General features: G+C 41.8%; 1 protein-coding gene across 12 annotated transcripts in view; it reads left to right on the top strand.

Annotated features, from left to right (window-relative positions):
- Positions 1–22,692, top strand: part of RABGAP1L (RAB GTPase activating protein 1 like) — a 263,849-nt gene that overhangs the window by 196,427 nt on the left and 44,730 nt on the right. Inside the window, exon 21 of one of the 12 annotated variants that reach the window (XM_074877057.1) lies at positions 7,156–7,332. The exons of the other annotated variants lie outside the window; for them this stretch is intronic. Coding sequence (XP_074733158.1) covers positions 7,156–7,275 — 120 coding nt within the window. The 3' untranslated portion in view covers positions 7,276–7,332. Of the gene's footprint in view, positions 1–7,155; positions 7,333–22,692 lie in introns of those variants that run through there. 12 annotated transcript variants of the gene reach the window in all.

The raw sequence follows: 22,692 nt of genomic DNA, 5'->3' as shown, positions 1-22,692 counted from the left end.
TCTTGTTTACTCGATGTGTCTTTTTCTGATGAAATGTTAGTACAGAAGTTTTCGTGGTACCTTTTGGAAGAGATATTTCTCAGGTTTCTTGGGCGTACCTTTCTTATTTTCTTGTGCAATATATTGTGTGCCACATGACGTTATTTTTCATTAATTTTTCAATTCGTATTGGGTATATATGTATATGATGTGATTTGTTTAGCAAAGTATTTTGGAACGTGTTTGAGGCAGATATTCAGTGCATAGGGCCTTGTATGGGTTCAGCACATGGGGCCTTTAAAAGCAGAGAATAAAATTCTGAACCGTTCATCGACATGAATGGGAAGGCAGCTGAAGGACCTGACAGTGAATTCACTGCATATGCAAGATTTCGCACATTCTGGATTCCAGTTCATAAGAGAAAAGTACAGATGAGTACAGTAGACGTGGAGTCAAGGCGCTCCCCCGCATCTTACAGAAGTACATGAGGACTGGTAGGAATTATTGGAATGGAAGGAGTATTCAGGGCCGGGACCTGGGGTTATCAGGGATGGGGAAAAGCAGAAGATTCAAGTTGCCTTCTGCTGTTAGTAACAGCCCACCCTTGTAAGGAGTATAGTTGGGAGTTGAGTTCTGCTAACTCACTGGGCATGCGACTCATTCCTCATTCAGATATAAGACATAGGAGGGGATCTAAACTGTGTCCTGAACAGTCTTTTGGTAGTTAAGCTAGGAACAGCTGAGCTCATGGAGAGGAGTGTTCTGAAACTCAAAGCCTTTTAGTTAAGGTTATTGTCAGGATTAATGGCATAGTCAGGAAAGTTACTCTAAATAGGGAAGACTCTAATCGTACGTGATGTATTTAAAAGTGAAAATGTGAAAGACTTCAGGAACTCAGTGCAAGACCTTATTGGAGGGGAGAGTGATATTTACTTTAAATGAATCTGTTTTCACTCACTTGCACTCCTTCTGTCATTGGTGCCACTCATACTGATAGCCATGTGCTCCCCAACACCAAGGCTCCTGTCTGCCCAGGATCACTTGTGTGTGATGAGGATGAGGGACAGTGGCTATAAAGTCCTTACTACGTCTCTTGAGTTTCCTCTTAATTGATGACAATAAACTGGCTTTTAGACAAATTTTTTGTACTCTTTAGGAGTCAAACAGGTCTTTTCCCTCAGAAGCTTGCTGGCTTCAGCCTGTCACCGCTGTCCTGTGTCTCTGTTTCCTGATTGCGGGTGGGTTTGTGGCTTCCAGCCTGTTTTCCTGTTGGCAGACGTGACGTACCATAGCTCTGCTGCAGGTCTCCGACTGGCTGGTCATCTCTAGTATGGCCTCACCAGTGTGCCAGCCTTCTGGTCTAGATGTAGCGAGACATTTCTCATCATTTGCCCATTTGACTGCTGTCACTTGTCTCCTTGCTTACCATTACACGCTGTTCTCATAACCCATTCTCTGTATCGTTTCTTGTGGTGCTTTTGCAGGCAGATACTTCCATTCATCCTTCTTTCAGACTCATCTTAGTATTTGTGTTACTCATCCCTACTGAGTGATTATGTGATGCCTTGACTCTGTTAACTCGATGTCCCACATTAAATTAAAACACACAGGGGTTGAACTGACTTCGCTTTCACAGTTTTTATTTATTTGGATCAACTTTTCTCACTTTTGCCAACTAGAATGTCCTTAGAGAGCCAAATCTGTATCACAGAAATGTAACCTCTGACTGGAGGTGTCACATTAAATGTTTGATAGGCAGAAGAGAAAATCACCTCATAATGAAGAAGGTGATCAGGAGTCATAAACATGGCTTTATGAAGGGTAAATCATGCATAACCAACCTAATAACCTCTGTGATGAGATGACTGTCTTGGCGGATAAGGGGAGAGCTGAGAATATTGTTTATCTCAAGTACAGACACTGTCTCCCATAACATCATTATAGCCAAACTGATGAATATGGACTAGGTAAGTGGACAGTGAGGTGGATTGAAATCTGTCTGAATTGCTTGGTTCAAATGGTTGTGGTCAGCAGCAGGATGTCCAGCTGGAGGCCAGTCATTAGTGATGTACCTCAGAAGGTGATGACCAATACTGCTTAGCCTCTTCCTTAATGACCCGAATGGCAGAGCAGAGAGCACCTTCAGCAAGCTTGCAGATGACACAAAGCTGGGAGGAGCAGCTGAGGGACTGGATGGGTGTGCTGCCATCCAGAGGGACCTTGATAGGCTGGAGGAACGGGTCAGCAGGAATCTCATGATGTTCAACAAAGGGAAGTGCAAGGTCCTGCACCTGGGAGGAGCAGCCACATACACCAGTACCTGCTGGGGCCAGCTGGCTGTAAAGTAGCTTGGCAGAAAAGGACCTTTAATGGCTGGACTAGATGATCTTCAAGGTCTTTTCCAACCTAGATGATTCTGTGGTTCTGTGAACTGGGGGTCCTGGTGGACACCAGGTTCAACTTGAGTCCGCAACGTGCCCTTGCTGCAAAGGAGGCCAGTGGTATCCTGGGCTGCACTGGGAGGAGTGCTGCCAGCAGGTCAAGGAAGTCATCCTTCTCCTCTACTCAGCACCGGTGAGACACATCTGGAGTACTGCATCCAGGCCTGGTGTCCCCAGGAGACGAGAGACACAGCTACAATGGTGAGAGTCCAGTGAAGGGCCGTGAAGATGATGAAGGGACTGGAGCATCTCTCCTCTGAGGAAAGGCTGAGAGAGCTGGGGCTGCTCAGTCTGGAGCAGAGAAGGCTCAGGGGGATGTTACCAATGTAGATAAACACCCGGTGGGAGGGACTAAAGAATAGGGAGCCAGGCTTTTCTCAGTGGTGTGCAGTGGACAGAAAAGAAGCAGTGAGCACAAAATGAAATACAAGAATTTATATTTAAAACTATTTATTTATTTATTAACTTCAGGGGTGATTAGACACAGGAACAGGTTGCTCAAGGAGCTTGTGGAACCTCCCTCTGTGGAGATACTCAAAACGCAACTGGTCCTGAGCAACCTGCTGTAGGGGTGGGTGGTTTAGACAAGATGTTCACCAGAGGTCCCTTCCAACCTCAATTATTCTGTGATTCTATAATTAGATATTCTAATCATGGTATTTATTTACAAACAGGAGCTAATAATTGCAGGAAATGCTCAAATAGGAAATTATAGTCCTGATAATAATCACTCAAAGAGGTCCCAGGGAACACAGAGGTTATATGAAGAGTAGTTGTCTGTCTTGTTGAATGCAGCAAAACTTGTTCCGTTCAAAAAAACCCCAACCCAAACAGACCCTTAAACATGTTTTATCTGCTGTATGAATGAGGCACTGTGGGTCTTTCAGCTGCTTCTCACTTTTGTATTAGTATTTGTAGACTAAACACCAGATGTTTTTAGAGTAAGTATCACCAGTAAGTGCCAGGAAGTATTTTTTGTACATTTCTAAGCTAATTACTGGGGCATAAAAATGTGAAATCAGAATCATGGTGTGGCCAGGTTTCATACTCCTGCTATATATTTTCCAATGTTGTTTTTTTTTTTCTCCGCATTACTGCAAAACAAAACAGGAGTTTTAACATGGAATGATCCACCTCTACTTGCTGCTTTTCTTTTCTTGACCTCTAGCTGGCATGGTTCTAGAGAAGGCAAATGAAAAAATACTTGGTGTTTTTTCTCCTTAATTTCACAACTTCTGAGTTTAACTCATGATTTCTGAACCTAACCCTTGGATTTTGTAGCAGTAGTTTTATTATCCTATTTTAAAACCAAAAAGAATTAGCACCAAAAAGAATTAGCATCAGTCTCTCCCTTGAGAACAGTTCTGCAAATACAAAATAAAAAACTGCTAGTAATTGAAAATTGTATGTAAAATGTGGTAGAGAATGTCTCATTCAATTGAGGACTATCCATGGTGATTACTCATCAGGTCTGAGTTTTGATCTTTCACCAGTGAGGAAATCACTGTGCACAAGGTCAGTGGAATTAGAAATAATAGTAGTATTTTCCAGCAGTTAATTGTTGGGTTGGATCCCATAGTTTATGAATGTGCTGAACTAGTTTATACTATGAAATAATATGGGCTAAGAAATTTCTCTTTGGTTTGGCATATGCATATTATATGCATATATGCTAAATTAGGGGCCCGTTAATACTTGACGGATGGATTATAGCCAACATTTGCAGAGTTCAAGATATATTCAGGTGGAAGAGACTGAATCTATGAAGGTATCTGCTGAGACTCTTAGGGCAGATAGAGCCCAATATCGCACACATTTCTCAGCTCAGGAACAGTCAAATGGAGAAGAAACACAAATTCTCCAGGTAGGGTGTCAGATGCTAATTTAAGGGTTAATGAAATTTAATAAAAGATGAAAATTTAGAGATCATGAATGGGGGATTGTCCTCCTTTGTTTCCTGTTAGTTTTCTAATCTATAGTGACCACACCTTTCATTTTGTGATGGCCTTTACAGAGGGAGGGCCGTCTTTCTCCTAGAGTAGTCAGTAACAATTATGGTTGTAAAAATGGGTTTGGGGATGATAATTTTCTACCTGACCAGAGCAAACTGCATATTATGTCTCTAGAATAAGGAATTACCCTAATTTCCTACTTCATAGAATGATTACCAGTGCTTTTTGTACTCATGCTTTTGTGGCAGTAGTGCTTTTTTTTTTTTTTTTTCTAATTTTTCTCTCTTTATAAGGGATTTTAGAGGCTTTTCTATGTCCAGTTTTATAAACGAATGAAGAAAGAGCCTATTCTAGATTAATGAAGGTTAAGCTTAATGGTGCTATTTTATTAAAACAACTAATACATTCTGCACACTCGCTAAATCTGCCTCAGTTGCCTTTTGTATCTTGTAATGCAGTTTCTCTCATAGAGATCTGTGTATGTCCTAAAGAAATTGTACTGCCCTTTGATTTTAGTGTAGGAAGTCTATCACCTCTGTTCTTACACCCGACTTCACTCAGTTGAGCTGTAGAATGGGAGAAAACAAGCTTCATTTAGAGATATTTTTCCACGTGAAAATTTCCTGGTTTGACAGTTTTCAAGTGAACTCAGGGAGTTGTGCCTGTTTCTCCGTGACTGTCCTGTGGTATTTGGAAATGGAGCAGAGCTGACATTCAAAATGAGTTACACTGAAGATCTGGCAATGCCATGACGTTGAGTGTAGCAGACAGGTAGGTGGAGAGGTGCTGGGAAGTTGAGTGTGTGTGGGTTTTCACCCCTCATGCCCAGTGAAGGTGAGGGGAACACATGGAATGAGCTATATAGGAACTGAGCAAAGGATACCTGCAGGGAAGATTTTTCTGTTTATGGGGCAGGTTCTGTAATGATACCTTCTTTTACATGGCTCAGGGATTACAGTGACTCCTTGTCTCATCTTTCATTGTCATCAGTGGCAAGAAAGACTTGGTATATTGAAGCCTCTTAAAGAGAAGCTTCTTCCTAACCATGTAAATCTCCCCCCTCCTTGGAGGAACTCAGGCTCCCCAGCAGACCCAGGGTTGCTGCTCTCAGCACCTTAGGTGAGAGGAGCAAATGGCCTTGAAAAAAAATTGTGCCTTTTTCAATGCAAAGCAAACACACACATTTTTGTCACCTGTCACTGTACTGACAAGGTTGCTGATCCCACCTGGGTGTGCTCACAGTTGTGGCTTGCACCGGGACCCTTGTATGGCTCGTGGAGAATAGCTCTACTAGTGGAGTCAAAGAATAGGCTAAGGTAGCAGGAGCTGTGCTAAGCTTTTTCTCATTTCAGAGTTGTTCTTTGTGTAGTTTTAAAACAGATTTACTTTAATAATGTTGCTATTTAAATGTTTTGAATCCAAACCAGTGTTTTGAAGCTCGCACCTTACTGATGGGGGTGAATTACTCTATTCATACCTCTGTTGCTGTTTTATCTGGAAGTAATTTTTTGCAGGCTTGGTTTAACAGGGAATTATATATTGCTTTATGTGAGTTTCAATGGAAAGGAGTAAAAATAGCTCTCTTGCTCTTTCTCTTCTCTCTAGTGCATTCTCTCTCTTTGTGTTGATATGTATATATGTGTATTTATCTCGATACCTGGGGGGTTTTGCTGTTGTAAGAGATGGTGTAAGACAGCACAAATGCAAGAGAAAACCAAAGGAGATAACTGCAGAAAGGCCCTGAAACTGCACAAGCCTTTTATTCCTTTGGTTCTACCAGTGATGTATCTAATTAATCTTCCAATATAAAGGACAGGAAAAAAAATTGTTCATTTATCAACTTCTCAAGAAAAGGCCAAACCAAATTGAAAAGAATTGTGTTTAGATCTACAGAAAACCCTGCCATGCCTGTGTGCAGTTTCTTATTAAAAGCCAATGATCAATTCCACTTACTATGTCTGTGCTGTTATCTCTGAAGTACAGGATCCAGTTGTCATCCTAAGGAGGGTCATGTTTTTTAATGTTTTCAGCTTCCTTCTTTCTGTGTGGCTTTGTGGTACACTGCAGCGCAATGAACTGACGCCTGAAAATCAGATTAAAGTGGAATTGGATGTTCAATATTATTGTAATCATGGTAATAGGTGTTAACAATGTAGAAAGTGTCATGCATTTAAAAAAATGGTTTTGACTGTGAAATACTTATTTATTTGAACTCTGCATATCTGGCTTTCCAGTGAGCAGACGTATTGCCCAGGAGTGAGGTTATATTTTTATGGTGTTTAAGCATTAGTAAAACTGTTCAGTTGTTTTGGAGTGGGTTTTTTTGGTTTATTCTTTCATTTGCGCTGAGTTGGCATTGTAAATGAAGTCACTATGTTGTTAATTTTTATCAAGAAGAAAGGAATAGGATTTTACTATTAATGGTTAAGTATAATCACATTTAACCATCTAAAGTAGCTTTGCAACCTGACTGAGTACAAATATTTTGGTGTCCTTGTAGTAGTCATTTGTTGGCATACGTACTTGTGCTTCTGTGAGTAATGGCATCAACAAGAATAGTGTTGAAGGTAAGGATCTTTAAAAAACTATAAAAGTTTGAGGTGGAAAAGTGAATAGAAATATTCATTGTCTGTATCCCCAGCAATTGCATCACAGCATATATCATGAAGAGATTGGCCCAAAGTCTTAGCAGTTTAATTCAGTAAGGTGAGGGAGTCATCTGGAAACTGTTCCATGATCCGGCAGGCCACCTAAATTTGTTTTGTTCACCTTCGTGCCATCAGGAGCCGTGGCTGTCCAGGATGACAGATGTTTTCCCATTCAGAACGGAAGAAGGAAAGCATACTCAGAAGGTCTTTTGGCTTAAGCTTCTTGAATCTGGCTCTTTCCTCCTGGATGAATAACAGCTCCTTTCCACCCTTGATTCTGAAAATAGTATAAAGAGCAACAGATGAAGGTGGCAGGGACTTGCACTGACGGTTCTGTCTTCTGCCATCTTTGCCACAATTGTCTAAAATAACTCAGCTCTATGAGTAAGAGGAAGTGAAAACTTTTCCCAAGCTGAACCAGACACTTTTAAATCCTGGATGCAGGTTGGCTGGAGGATTGACTAACTTCCTATAAGGTGACACGTTAAACTGTTCTATAAAATATTTTCTACCTGCACTGGTCTGTATGTCAAGCGGTAGCAGCGTGTCTAGAGTTACTATTGTCATCATAGTAGTCATCTTAGTTGTTCTTTAGAAGAGAAAATCTAAACTCTCTCTTCCTTTGAAGGAAGCCAACCCAGTCGCTTGTAACTGATTTTTCTGACGGATGCCTTGAGTTTGGATATGGAGAAAGACTGTGATGATGGTGCCTGGCAGGTTTGCAGTGCCTCTTGTTCTCACAGTAAGATGATAACCTTTTTGAAGACACTTTTGTGATGCAACAGAGGCCGTAGAGGAAGAATAAATGTACCCCAGGATCAGCACTTACAACCATAATTAAAAGGAACAAAGCCATAGGCTTTCACATTTTCTGGAGAAGGGCATGTAGGTAAAAGTATAGATGTGGAAATGCCTAGAAACAGCTCTGTGCCCCATATTTATGTTGGGCAAGAAGTGTTCTTTGATACTGTCTTCACCATCAACAAAACTGTTCAGGCTTAAGAAGGAGAAATCTCCCTGGAGGTGAAAATTCATCTATGCTTCTCTTGGACCTCTTTCAAGCAGTCAGGTCTGAGGAAACAGGTATCATCTCAGCAGTAAGTAACATACTGGTAATTCACAGTAAATCTATTTCTTGACATATAAAAGAGCATGGGGCCAAGATTCTGCAACCCTTGCTAGCCTAAGTCTTTGTGTTGTCTGTGAGAACTCTTTTTTTAAACTGCATGTCCCTGTAGAATATTCTTTTTTTTTTTTTTAGAAGTCAATTCCTGTGACTAAAGAAGCTCTGTATTCTCCCATCTGTACTATGGGGGAAGAAGCTCTGTTGTCTACTGGGAGTTCAGTGCCCACAAAGAGAATCATCCTTTATTTCTACGCCTAGAAATCTTAGAATACATGCATTTGGAAGACATGGCATTTGGGCAAATAATTTCGAGCTACCTTGTGTTGTATTTGATCAGCCTTTCTAATATGTGTCTTTCTCAGAAATGCTGTCGTTATTTTATTTCTACAGATGTTACAGAATTTAAAGCTTAAGTTATTGGAAACAAGTCTTGGCTATGTTACAGAAAGCTCAGGTAATCCAGAGCCAATGGCTACTGCATGCAGTGACTTGGGGGAAGAAACAGTGATTCATTCTCACTGTAGCGCAGAGAACAGTTGGGACCAGACATTTGTTTCATTTCATTTGTTTTTTGACAGATGAAATGAGGTGACAAATTCAGAAGCACCATGCTATACTGAGACCTAAAGCTAAACTTCTAAAAGTAATGGGGGGGGGGGAGGGCAAAGGCTAACAATATTCCCTCCCCCCCACTTTTGCAAATAAACAAAAGCCATTGGGGACAGTGTCTTTATGCATTTTTGCTGGTGTTTGGTTTCTCAGGCACCTGCAGTTGAACTTCTCTGCTTTGAAAATAAAGGAACAAACAAAGCTAAGTATAGAAAGATGGCCGTGTGCATTTTATAAATGCAGAGCTCTGCAGTGACAGTAGCTTTTAGAACTGAAGTCCCTATTAATAACTTTCCATTACAAACCCCAGCCATTATTTTTGCCATTGTTGATACTGTTCAAAATTAAATTCAGTGAGTGGTTACTTGACTATTATCTAAGCAATGTGTAGCTACTGGAGTAGAAGTTTAGCTGGGGGTGCTTCATAAGGGTAATATTTGCATTTTTAGGATCTCCTCTCTCTTTGCTTCAGGATTCTCTGGTTTCCTGTAATTCATTGCTTTTATTTTTACCATATCATAGCCTTGTTTTTCTTGTGGAGAGTAAGTAGTGTTGTAAACATGGGGTTAAATTGTTTATGTTGTTTAAGTTGTTTGTGTTTGGGCATAGATAAATTACATCAGGCTGGTAAATGGAGGTGAAGAGCTGTATGCCAGAGGCTTTGGAGAATCCACTTAAAGTGCTGTATGGAAACATCCTAGTATATTTGTCTCCATTTGTAGAGGTGTTTCATTTTATTTAAGAATGATGATGTGATCGTTTATTCTATCACAAATTTTTAAATAGCATTGTGGTGTTCGGCTGTTTCATATTGCTTACATCTGAAATAATTCCTCTGTAAATGAAGATTTTTCACGCAATACTGCGAACACCCGGGCAGAGAGGTGTCAGCCTGTTGCCACATCAGCCAGCCTCTGTCTGCAGAAGTTCATTGCTCTTACACTCGTTGCTGTTTCAGATGTGCACCTGCAGCCTTACAGGTGTACTACTTAGTTGTGGAAGCTGGCAGGAGCGGGGGGTGACAGGTTCCTTCTCCTCTTTACTCTCACTTTCCCACATTCCTTATCTCTGCAACAGAAATTTAAAGGATGGGAAAAAGTTAAGAAGCATTATCATGGGTCTGTTTGCTGGGAAGCCTTGACCATGTATCTCAGTTTTCTATTCAGTTGTTCAAGCAGCAGATGAAGATGAAGTCCTCATTATGTTATGATATCTGTTTATTCTTTCAACTTCCTTTGCTTAATTAATGCAATTTCCTTGACAATAATTCTTAACCAAAATTTGATTCTGCAAGTGAAGTTAGCCAAAAGCCATGAAAAAACAGAAAAACTCATCTCTGGGTAATTAATCAGCATAATAAATAATCCCTTAAATCTGGAAGGATAGGCACAAATCCAGTGTGCATGCATGGCTGAGGCCCAGAGACGGCGTGTCAGGTTGAGTCACCCAGTTACTGTGACAACAGAGCTGCAAAATCACCGGTTTCAGCGGACCTCCAGCCCAGCTGCATCTGCACATTGCACCAACCTGGAGGGGGTCCTCATCACTCCTTTCCAAACGAGAAATACAGGTGTACTTTCACTAATATAAATGTGCTGTGGCAGACATAGCTTGGAGATGCTTAGAGGTTAAGGCCTTGACCTCTGGAAAAAAAATATTAAACTATAGCTAAAGTTCTTAGCGGAGTCAAGTGATTGTCTGAACAGCTCTTTTTTAATCTCAGAAATCCGTTTGCTAACCCATAGCTTAGAGAACAAGATCAATGACCTTATCGTACATCCTCATGAGGAACAATTTCATGGCAGTCTGAGTAAGCCACCTGATTGTGCCACCTGGGATGCTCCGTCTTTACACAGTGGGGAATATTGATTATACTTCAGCTAGTGAAGAGCAGTGGAAGAAACTGGAAATGGATCGGGGCTTTGATTCCTAACTGCCTAACGAGAATGCTTTGTTCTGCTTGCTCGTGCACTCCTGCTCTCCCAAAGGTAGCCTGTTGCAAGCTGCTGCCTTTAATAACTCCTGTGCCTTCTGATAAACTATTTTCCCCACTTTGGGGTCTTTTCTTTTCCCACCGTCAATGACACATGAAAAATTTATTGTCAGGCTGTTAGATTTGATGACTTTACAATCTACCTGCCCTGTCAGAAATGAGAAAAAACCATTTCATCACCTTGTCATTGCTGCATTACTTTCAAATTTTAAATAGTCCTGAAAACAGTAAGTGCGAGTTTTTTCTTCATGAGGTAGAAATGAAAGGGGGCTGTTGAGCTGAAAGGAGCTGCAGTTTGGTGCCTGCAGAATGCAGATGCCAGCACACGGTCTTCTTCATGACAGCAGTTTGGTCAGACCATCATACTCACATAGGCCTGTATAAACACAAATCCCATTACTTCTAATAGCAACAGGAAGATCAAATTTGGCCCTCGTTTCTCTTGTAACGCAGAGTGAAATTTAGGTTTGTGTTGTAAGGAACTTCCTACAAGAGTACTTAATTTGGGAATCAGGGTGTGTTCCTTTCTGAGGAGGAAGGACATGCAGTAAGAAAGCAGCATCTTGCTTGGGACAGTTTGTGTTTCCGAGCAGGGCGTTTTGATGAGGGCTTCTTGCAAAGGCAGTGACTGTCTAGCCCAGGAGAATCTGTTTTTGCAAAGTGTTTTTTTGCTCTGCCCTGAGATGCACCAGAGCCATCTTCTCCAGCCAACGTTACAAACCCAGGCACTTCAGGACTTGACAAGGACACACCTGGTCAGGGCCGGGGGTGAAGGGGAAGGAGGCACTGCCTGGACTTGGTAACCCTTGAAAACCTCCTGCCCTTGCTCTCCGACAGCAGAGAGCCTCCTAGCCTGAAGCGAAAGGGTTCCTCACAGGCACAGCACTAATTGCTGAGGTGAATTAGGAGGACGGGTGGTCGTGGGCTGTGCAGAGTCCATCTTGCGTTCTGCTCACTCTCATCAATCTCTCTCCATCAGGCAGCTTCTCCTGCGGAAGCCGGCTGAGGCCCTAATGGCTGAAGCGAGCAGGAAAGGAGCAGCTCATTTACAGACCCAGCGCTGGGCTGAGAGCACACACCGGGCTTGTTGGGAACCCTCCTCCCCGGGGAACAGCAGAGAGTCCCTCTTTATTTTCCTTCCATCTGTATTGTAACATCCACAAAATGTCAGTAACAAGAATGTCTTGTAGAAGGACTTTGTCACAAGCAGTGTTTATAGGCTGCCTGTTTAAACAAAAGAACTATTTACCTATATGTCTTGCAGATTTTCAACCGTGATCCATGATACAGGAATGTTATACAAGATTATATCCTGTTGCAGGAATTTGGGGGCGGGGGGAGAGGTGGAAAAAACTGAGAAATGTTTTTGAGTCCTTGATGTAAGGGATTTCACACATCCTTACTCAATGATGAGGGCACGTGCAGAACAAGCACCTGTCATAAGATTACATGGGTTCATACTTGTTTCCTTTTTGTTGCTTTTATGACATGAAGTGAATTGTAGGGATTAGTAAGAGGATAAAGACGTCTGTACTCTGGGAAGCTTCTCGGAAAGATCAGTAATGATGGCTCTTAACTTTTTAATGTGCCTTACACTACTCTAATGGACCTAAGACAGCATTTTATTCTGAAGGCAAATTTGTTGACATCAGAAAAAGGAGACTTCACTGCTAGAGGAGTGTAAAGACCGTACAGCAGACTGTAATGTAGGAAAGTATTGAGTTTTTATTTTTATGACCTTGTCCAAATAGGAAGTAATTACAATATAATTCAATTTTGAAAGTCTGGAGACCATGGCAGTTGACAGAGTGACATTTTAAGAGAAATAAGCTTGTGGTTTAGTACATCTTCTCTTTCGGACTCCTAAGCACTGCTGATGCCATTTGTTCTTCCACTCCCCTTTTGTCACTCTTAATACATGATCAGAATGCAAGATTCAGGCTTGTCTGCACCTTTGCTAATTAAATCTCTTCTCCCTGGTAATGTCCAGTACTTACGATCTCCCCGGCTCTACTTCTGTGCTCGGTTTGTGTCACGGCTGAGCAGCTGCCCCATCTGTCCATCCTGGGAAGGGAAGGAAGTGCTTCTGTGCCCCTCTGTAACTTGCCTTTCTGACCCGTGCTGCTGGCACTGAGGGTATGAGGGTGAGGGAGCCCGCAGCCTGTCTGTGTTACACTGAGCCTTTAGCCTGGCATATACTAGTGAGCCCGCTTCAGTGGGCAATGCGCACAGGTACTGGCCATGTAAGCAGTAGCACTTCCCCATAGACTGGAGCTGAGCACTGGAAAATGGGCAGTATTTGGGTCATAGTTAACCTTTTAAATAAAATCCTGTGTGGTGGAGAGTGATGTAACCCAGTTGCTGTATGCCCGGTAACCAGTATATTTGTATTAATATAGCAGTATTTTTTTTAATCTCCTTGGGGAGATTAAATCCTGGGATGCACATCTGCAAGGACTCACTTAGGAAAGTGCAGAATAAAATTCCTTTTGAGTTTTGATACAGTGTTTGGTTCTTGTGACCTAAAACAAGACTTTCTCACTTCAGTCACTCATTTTGCTCAAGTTCAGGGAGCACTAACAGTTTCACCAGACACTTGACTCTCCAAATCCCCCAGAGATTAATGTATCACAGCAGCTCCATGGAGCAGGATTTTATCGTCTCCAGCTCGGAGGAGAAGAAGCTGAAGTGGACAGTGAAGCTGTATGCTCAGGCACAGCTAACTCTGGCCATGCAAAAATGAAAAGTATCAAGGTATTTTAGGTTGATGTACTTCTCTAGCAGCAGGATCACATTGTTCCCAGTTAAGTATTGTAGCCTCTAGGTTGTTTTCTTGTGTATGTGTACTAGGAGTATCTCAGGACAGTCAGTTATCTCTCTGTGTTTCCTTCCTCTGAGACTTGTTTGATAGATTCCCTTAATAGGCTCATTAAGGAAATGGAGGGCATCTCGCCTAAGTGTTTGCCACATCAGTGAGCCTCAGTTGCCTTCTTTTCAACCCCAGACAAATAGGAAAACAAAACATGGCCAAAGGCATCTCTGTGCGTAGCCCCCAAGGACCCAGAAATCATTCTGAGAATTATAAGGATTGAAAACAGCAAACCTGCTCTACAATATGTAATTTACTGCCTATGGAACTGGTGATGGCTTGTATACACTCCACCCCAGTCACAGAAACAATTCAGTGCTGTGTTGGGGCACTGAGGAGGATGACATGCAGGTGAGAAGTTTCCCTGCTCCAGGCAAATGTGGTTCACATGTAGGCCCCCAGATAGGTTTTACTCTGTTTCTGAAGTGCCACACAAATATAAGCTACTCTGTAGATAAGAAGTAAAATAAGTTATCGCTGCTCTGTGTGTATGTAAAAAACAGGGGAAACGGCCGCTGTGTTTTCCCTTTTCTCCTCCAGTTTAATGCCTGTACAAGCCACATAGCATCTCTCCTAACTTGACCACCGTCCTGTCCCACCTTCCGACGGATGATGTGCCACACAGGTCCCTGGTTGTCTTGCTGCCGGGGACCAGCTTCACACACATTTAGCAGTTGGAAACAATTAACTGGTACAATCTGGCCCCAGATTAAGTGACCCAGAAAAATCTTTCATTCAAAACTCCCGTTTAAGTCTTCCATGAAATGTGTACACATGTTGTTCTTGATGTTCTCATTACTCAGTTCTCTCTAATAGCCGCTGTCTGTATAATGATTCTCCGTGTCCACACGGGGTTGTTCCAGAAGGCTAGAGAAGCAATATGATTTAGAGGAATTATTTGGCCAGAACAAGTGGATCTATGCTGTTGATATTCAGTTACTCAAAGGATTCACAGGGACCAAATTCCTTAAGTGAGTGCAGAGATGGCATCCAGATAACCTAAACCTGAAACGATGGGGAAATATATTAGGTGATTCTGCATCTGAAGATGTGGTATATAGTCAGCTGGCACTAATATAGCAAGAGTAGTCTGATAGGATTGGGTTTGAGCTATTTAAGATCATTAATAAGTAATTAACCCATGAAGTGACTGTAAGGGACGTAATTTTAATCAAGATTGAATTATTAACTTGCTAGGCGTGCTTTGGAATTTATCAGTACCCAGGCAGGACAAAGCCCCTTGGCCACATAAATTAAAGATCCCCCGCACTCAGGAAATGCTCCTAAAAGATGCCCACCATATCAGATTCACCAGTGAATGCTTTTCTCCTTGTTGCCACTCAAAGACCACCTCCCCAGTTTTACATTCAATTTGTCTTTTGCTGAAAAGCTGCTAATTTCATGCTCCTTTAGTCCTGCAGCAGCCAGCCTGTTGCTAAGCAACGTCCAAAATACTGAAGGGGCCACGGTCTAGCTGCTTTTCTGCAGCCCACCCTTAGTCTTATTTATTTACTTGTACATCTTATTTATTTGCTTATACATCTTATTTATTTATAGAGCTAAACAGACTTCTTCCATAATGTAGAAGCAGAGCCATAAGCCTCTGAGTTGCAGCAGGGTGCCTTCACTTGCATAGCTGTTTGTCTTCCCTCCAGCACCATCCTCTACCCTATTTTTACTGGTGTTCCTGTTCATCAGCTGAGCAAACTCCTCATGATATTTGTCGAGCTGGAGTGGCATCCAGGAGTGTACTGGCAGTATATTTTAAAGGCGTGGCTGGGCACGGACTGCTGTACCCAGTGTGAGAAAGCAGCGGGGAATCTGTTTGGTCCTGACAGTCCTTGGTGGGAGAGAAGAGGGGTCAGAACAAAGATGTCTTTAAGCTGCTTTTCTGCTTACTTTACTTCTGGCTGCTTTAATGTCAGCTGTGTCCACGTTCCAGGCTTCTTGTAGCCTAACTTGATCTGCAAAGAGTGAAAAGATGGTCATCCTTCACCTGCCCCGCAGTGCTGGGAAAAGCCTTGCCTGTGGAGGCAGTTCTACAGGAACAACTGCATTTTTGTGGGGTGGGGTTGGGATCCCAGCCACAGCACATATTTGCCTTAAATTGTGTCAACTAGAGGAGCAGGTTGCTGATGGAGTATTTGGTGTAGAGATGAACTAGCAGAGCATTTGTAGTGGCTGCACGTGGATAGAGGAGGATAGCAGACAAGTAATGAAGCTGTTACCCTGCCATTTGTTCTAGATGTGCTCCCAAAATGGGGGAAGGTGGAAGTGGTTTGTGTGCACCGCTACGTCATGTGTCACCCAGAGAATCTCCTTGCCAAGCAAAAACTCTGATGTGAATCACTTTTCACAACCAGGAAGGCACTAATTAGACTGCAACAGAGCCTGGCTGTGTTTGTTGTGGCAGCATTGGTCACGTCAGCATCGGTGTTAGACTGCGATGATAACTGATGAAGAGCTGCCACGCTCTTCAGTAAAGACTTCAGAAACCATTCAGATGCTCTCACAAGTTCTGCTATTTTGTACCTTTTCTCCAGCACAATACTGTAGCTTGAGAAAGAGGAGAATGAGTCCTGTAGAGGCTTATTTGTAAGAAACAGGTACCAAACTGCCTGTTTCCCCTTCTTCCTTTTATATTTTTTTCCTTTCAGTTTCAGCAGAGGCAATATTCATGAGCTGAGTCTCTGGATATACTTCTTCCACAACTGTTGCCTTTTGGTCCTCTCCTTACTGTCTTTGGCAACTACTGACTGACAACTTCTTTGTCTGCCTGCTGTAGTTTTCATTATAGACTTCTTTTCGGTAGAAAAATAATTTTTCTGCTTTGATGATCCATCCATTATCTGACCCTCTCTGGAGAAGAACAGAGAAGCACGTGAATGCTTGGTTTTGTACAAGCAGTCCTGCAGAACAGGGGTTGTGCACGAGGCCAAATGTAATTTTTTTTCCATCAAAGTGAGATGAGGAAGGTGATGTTTTAAGTCCAAATTCAATTTTCCCCTTATTTGCTTTAAGCATTCAATTATCCTTTTGGAAAACTTAAAATATTTCTGAGAGTAGTTCGTCATGCTCATTCTGTATTCTGTTTTTTTCAAAATGAACTCTTGGTGGTTTTGCCATTTATTACACATCTGTCACTGCGATGTCCACTTTTTATGTACATCCAGAGGAGTGCTGATTGTAAAACCTTTGCTGACCTGCAGCTGCATGTACTTTTTTAATATGGTTGAGATTTCACAAGCCAAGCTGTGCTGTTTGTGTTAGCATGTATGTTTTGGTGCTGTTCTTCACATAGACCTCAGAAATGTGCTAGGTGCTTGGGCAAGAATTTAAGTTATCTCAGGTATTCTCTAAACTGAGTTGTGAACAAAACACAGGAGGCTTAGAACCAGCTCAAATTCCCAGGAATAACTTTTACTGCCCTGAGAAGTTGAGTACTTCTAACAAGATGGAGTCAACAGATCTTAATTGCGTTAATTGAAGATAGGAAGAATGAGATCTTTCACATGCAAAGATGTGAGGTATTCAGGGAGAAGAGGATGATGATGATGATGATGATTAACACCTTGAATTACACCCAGAAGCAGGCGAGTGGCTCATGTGGGTGGGAATCTCTGGGTTTCTTGTGGCTCTTCCCACCTGATGTACTCAGCTTTCACTCGACCTTTCAGAGCTCTGGCAAGGTGTAGGGTGGTCTGCAATGCTGAGAAAGAATAAAGTATACCTGAGCTGATAAAGGTGTTACAGGAGACACAGCTGCCCTGCGGCTACCTCTGCTTGCTGGTTTGTGCTGCTGCCTCTTACTGTATCTTCAGCTGGGTTGCACCCAGCCAGCTGTCTGTATCTTCGAATCCTTTATCTCAGGAAGATCCAAGAAGAGCACAAGAATGCAAACAATACTGATAAAGGGAGCACAGGTCGTGCATTCCTAATAGAAAAATTATAAAAATAAGTGAGAATAAAAATGTAATACTGCCCAACAAAATACCCTGAATGTTTTGCAGTGCACTGCTGATAACAGATGGACAGAAGCACTGAGACACCAAGTAAGGGTGCTCCATCTTTAGCTCAGAATGAGCGTTTTCTCTTGCTTCTGTCACACTTCATTATGAGAGATAAGAAAAATCTGACTCATGTTTCTGGTCTTTCTCAATTTCGTAGTCCTAAGTAGTATTAAGGAACCTATTCTTTTGTTTCTCTTTTTTCCCCAAGACGGTTCAATAGAGATATGGTCCCTCTCAGCCATGTCGATACTGTGCAACGTCAGGGATACGCTGTATCACAAGGATCACCAGTGTGCCTCATTCATTTCACCCTCCTTAAAACTGGGGGGAGCCCAGCTAACGTACTGCTAAATGAACTGCCAGTCCCCAGGCAACTCTTCCAGTCCCGGGAGTGTTGCTAAGTCTGTGTTTAGTTTTCCAGGTTATTGCAAAGTTCTGCAGTGAGACTTGTCTAGAGAAGAAAAATACTGTGTGGCATTCCAAGAAACAACCATCATATGGCTGAGAAAGGTGATCAAATCCTTCACCACTTTTTAAAGAGTAATTAGAAACTGAGTTATTCTCCCACAAATGCAGCAGACAAGGACATCTATAACCTTTCAAACTATTACATATGTCACCTGGATTTACATTATATATAATATTCATATGGAGACAGCAATATAGCTTTTCTTTTTCATGTTAATTATTAGTTTATTATGAATTGGTTTATTTTCCTTCATTTTCAGATCAACATCTTGTTTACACCATTAGATTAAAGGGTGCAGTTCACTATTGTTGTAGGCAAAAGAACAAACCCTTGGGGCTTATTCTTGCAGTTTCAAAATGAGTGAACAAATGCAGACACTGATTTCCCCCCTGTTAATTTGAACTGGAAACACAGAGTTGAAATTTTATAGATGGTATCCTTTCTGAATACCGATGGATGGTCGGCTGAAACTGCTGCCTTCTCATTCATAACCAACATCAAAACTGAGAGAAGCAAAAGAATGGTATCTCTTACTTTTTTATGGTTATAAACCCAACTTTCCCATTTTTTTAGCATGCTTTTCCTGTTTTGCTTAGGGGATTGACTTTCCAAACAGTGAAAATAATGATGTTCGTCATATAAAAAGTATGATTTGGAAACTTTATAGAATTTTATAGTAGAAATCTCTTTTTTAAAACTTCTTTTAGCAAATTATCCTAAATTTTATTGCATCCTCTGGTCTTCTTTGCTGTTGTGTTCTTTTTGTTTTTTTTTCCTTCAAATCAAACAAAAATTAGCTCTTATTCATTCCAGGCACTTCCCTTGCATTCCTTGCAGAAAGAATTGTGCATAAGCACTTCCCCTGTATAAAAGGCATGTTAGAAAATCAAGAACAGATTAGAAGTCATGGCTCAATTTTCTCTCTAAATATAGACCTTTATTTGGATGTTGAGGGGAGTCAAGAGGAGCACTGGGAGTGAGTGAGCTTCCAAGGAAGCACAGCCCATGCATGCATGGCAGAAATACTGACCTCAGCTTGAGCAGTACATTGTGCCCAGCCTGAGCACGTGGATATATGAGGAGAAAATGTTCTCTTGCCCTGCGGACATCTGTGCTAAGCTGGACCAATTCCTGATTTGACTTTATTTTTTTCTTTTTTAGGGAGTGTCTCATTTCTTTTAGTTGCATAGATGTAATAGTAGTAGTGATACAAGACCTATAGTCCAGACTTTAAATGAAAGACAACTTGGAATAAGACAAATGGAGAGGGTAGAAGACTATATGGAAATATGTCTGGTCTCTGGCTTCTGAAGAAAAATCCCTCATTATCACATAGAGAGCTCTTTGATAACTTGTGGAAAAACCTGGCTTCTCTCCCCCTTCATACATACCATTTGAGCTCTTAAAATAAGCTTATTAGTAGTCAAATCAAGACAGGTTAATCTTTAAATCATATGTAAATACAGAAGCTTTTCTCATTGTGGTATATTAAAGCATTAAACGTAGATGCAGATTTTCACAGTAGGAGACTAGATCAGCACAGTTAAGCACTGAAATAGTTTGTCTCCCAAATCATCTTCTGGGAACAGAATTTCCCTTTCACTGTGCTACATGATGATGAATAGGGCTTTAGTGGCAAAGGATTATGCGAAGCTTAGATTAGTGGATGCTGCTGGTAGTCTTATACAGCTGATCAGCTTGCACGGTCCTGAGCTTCTTTCCTCCTCTGCAGCTGACCTGTACAAATTCCAGGGGAATTTGTCCAGGGGAGTACTGAGACTTAGTTGCCTTCCATCTTTCCCAGCAAATGGATCTTGTGTCAAATGCTTTCTGTATCAGATAGCTGTTAATCATCTTTGGTATAAATATATACTAGCAAGTGCTGTTTTCTGGACTTCTTTGGCTGCATTCAGTCGTTTGACCTCCAAATTAATGCTTTCGTTTTTAACTCCAGCATTGTGGGATGTGCTGCTCTCCTGGAAAGTATTGGTAGTTTGTACTTTTAATGTATAATGCATGAAATAATCTCATTTCAGAGTCTTCAAGCATGCCTCAGTCTAGACTGCATCTCACAATCAAACTGTCTGACTTCTATACCTCAACCACTGAGATACTTGGACTAGTCTGTCTGGTTTAGTCCAGTTTGCTGACACCATGTGCCATTTCCTGCTCACCCACATCATTTCAGTCTTAATTACTCTTTACCTCATCTTCCAAGCAATCATACTGCAGATTTATTTTTTGTTTTGAGAATATGCCATTACTAGTGTCCTATTTACACATAGAGATGTCTCACCTTTTCCATGAGGCTTCTGTCAGGGGGTCCACGTGGAAGACGTGGCCACAGACCTTTCTGGAGCTTTGCCATGGTGCTCCAGGGGTACCAGCACAGCAGCCCCTGCCTAATCATTGCACAGCAGAGTATATTATAGTGGGTTTGTGCCGGGCGAGCTCCAGCAGTTTTGATGGACAGAGGATGTGCTGTGGTCCTGCCTTTTTTTTTCTTTTATTTAACTACAAGAATTTCTCACAGTGCCTGGCTCTTCAGCCCGTCATTCTTTCTCCTTTTTTTCTTGTCCCAGGCTAAAGGTCAGGTGCAAAGTGTCAGTCAGTAAAGATACTAAAATCTGATGTGATATAGGGAGCTTCAGACAGGTCATCCAGGTAAAGATGTTATTGCGATCTCCATGTGCCGCATGGCTGGTTCATAAGACATTTAACAGCAGTCTGGAGAAAGCTTGACATACAACATGATAATAACAACAACAACAATAATACCACTTACAGTTTTGCATTTTTTATTCATTTTCCCTTTATTAATCTTACTCTGGGAGGTAGATAAGGAGTGTTGACCCCTCTCTGGGGAGGGAAAGAAAAGTATGGAAAGATGTATCTACCTTGAGAAAGAAAGTTAGATGTGGGTTCAGAATGAGAAGCCCCAGTCCTGAGCTCCAGTGTGAGTCTCTGTGTGATGGATGTCACTCTTTAACGTGCTACTTGATGTTAATTAGCATCTTTTCTTTGCTGATCATACGCTGTAAATGAAAAGACAGTAGGCCATGGGTGAAGGTAGCGATACAGATATATACTTGCTGTATGATTATTGTTTGCATGAAGCCTGAACTAGCTCTGTTACTCCAGTGAAGCTTTTGCTTGATCAGATTTGGCTCTGCTTGCATTAGCTTGCGGGCTATTTGGGTGAAATCCCTGGATCAAGCTACACTGAAACCAGCCCAGAAATCCATACAAATAATTGTAAGTGCAAAGCATTCCTTTACAACTGCTGTGCTCATATTCTTGAAAAATATGCTTGACCCCATTTTTTTCTTTTCAATACCTGTTGAAGTGATAAATGCAACAAGTTTAAAATACATTTCACAGGTAGTGTTGGGTTAGGATCAGTTTATTATGGAATTTAGCTCTCAATGGCATTTGCACGGTCTAAATGCCATACAAACGTTATTCGACTGTTGGATTAATTGCCCCAGGGAATATATATCTGAGACGTTTAGAATGGCAAACAGATTGTTAATGTTTGTCCCTTCAGGAGCCGGAGGGACCTGTTTGCGCTGATTTGACTCAGAGGGCATAGGTTCAGGAGCCCCTGGCCGTGGCCCTGGGGTAGGAAGGGCCCTGGTACCCTGCCCTGCTCCTGAGCTGCTGCCGCCTCCCTCAGTTGGGGTGTTGAGTTGTTAGTGGGTGCCTGCCCTCACTGAACTGGCAGGAGGTAAAAAATGGGTCCCCAAAGAGAAAGGGTGAAACGTGAAACAGGTGGCAGAAGTCTGGCGCTTTTCAGGAAATTATGCTCTAAGTCAGTTCAGGAATTTCTGCCTTTTCCTTCTGAATGGTTTCCGTAGGGATGTCTGCAGTGCAAACTGGTGTGGCCCCGCTCAGAGCGCATTAGGCTGGAGTAGCTGTTTGCATATTGTGGAGCTCACCAGTACCACCCCTTGCCTTTGAAAACAGGAAAAAAAAAAATCACTTATTTTGCTAAAGTAGAAGGATGGAGAAGGAGGAAATATGCTCAGCTCTGTTTTAAACCTCAGTCAGTTATATTGTGTTCTACATACAATGTATGCCCTGGATACCCTGTAAAATATGTTTTTTCAACAGCCAAAGGCTAGGATTTCCAAAACCTCACAGTAAGATTCAGTATTCCTTTTACTTGGTAGCAACACTGGCTCAGGGATGTCTGGCTCTTTCCCTGTTCCCCCGCACCACCACTTCCATGACCCGTCACACCGCAGCTCTTTGTGGGGCCATGCAATAAACTGCACCGGTAGTTTGGAGTGATCAGCCCTGTGCTGCCTTCGCCTCTGGAAAAACACGACCAAGCACAATGTCGTCCCAACTCTAACACAGATTCTTGGCAGACAAGAAGGAAGTTCATGAAGCGAGAAATTTCTGCCAGACAGTTGACATCTGAAGGAAAAGTAGCTGAAGAGAGGAAATAACTTTTAGGGCCCTTAGAAAATGATAGTGGCAGTATGGAAAAGAAATATGAAAACATAAAGTAGAAGTGTGAATTTAATTAATTAAAAATCACAAGAGAGTCATGAGTTAGTTTAAAAGTCTGCAAAATAATCTGGAATGGAC

Source organism: Strix uralensis, chromosome 8 (genome assembly GCF_047716275.1).
Source record: "Strix uralensis isolate ZFMK-TIS-50842 chromosome 8, bStrUra1, whole genome shotgun sequence".
Classification (NCBI taxonomy): domain Eukaryota; kingdom Metazoa; phylum Chordata; class Aves; order Strigiformes; family Strigidae; genus Strix; species Strix uralensis.
This window is presented reverse-complemented; position numbering and strand designations above follow the sequence as displayed.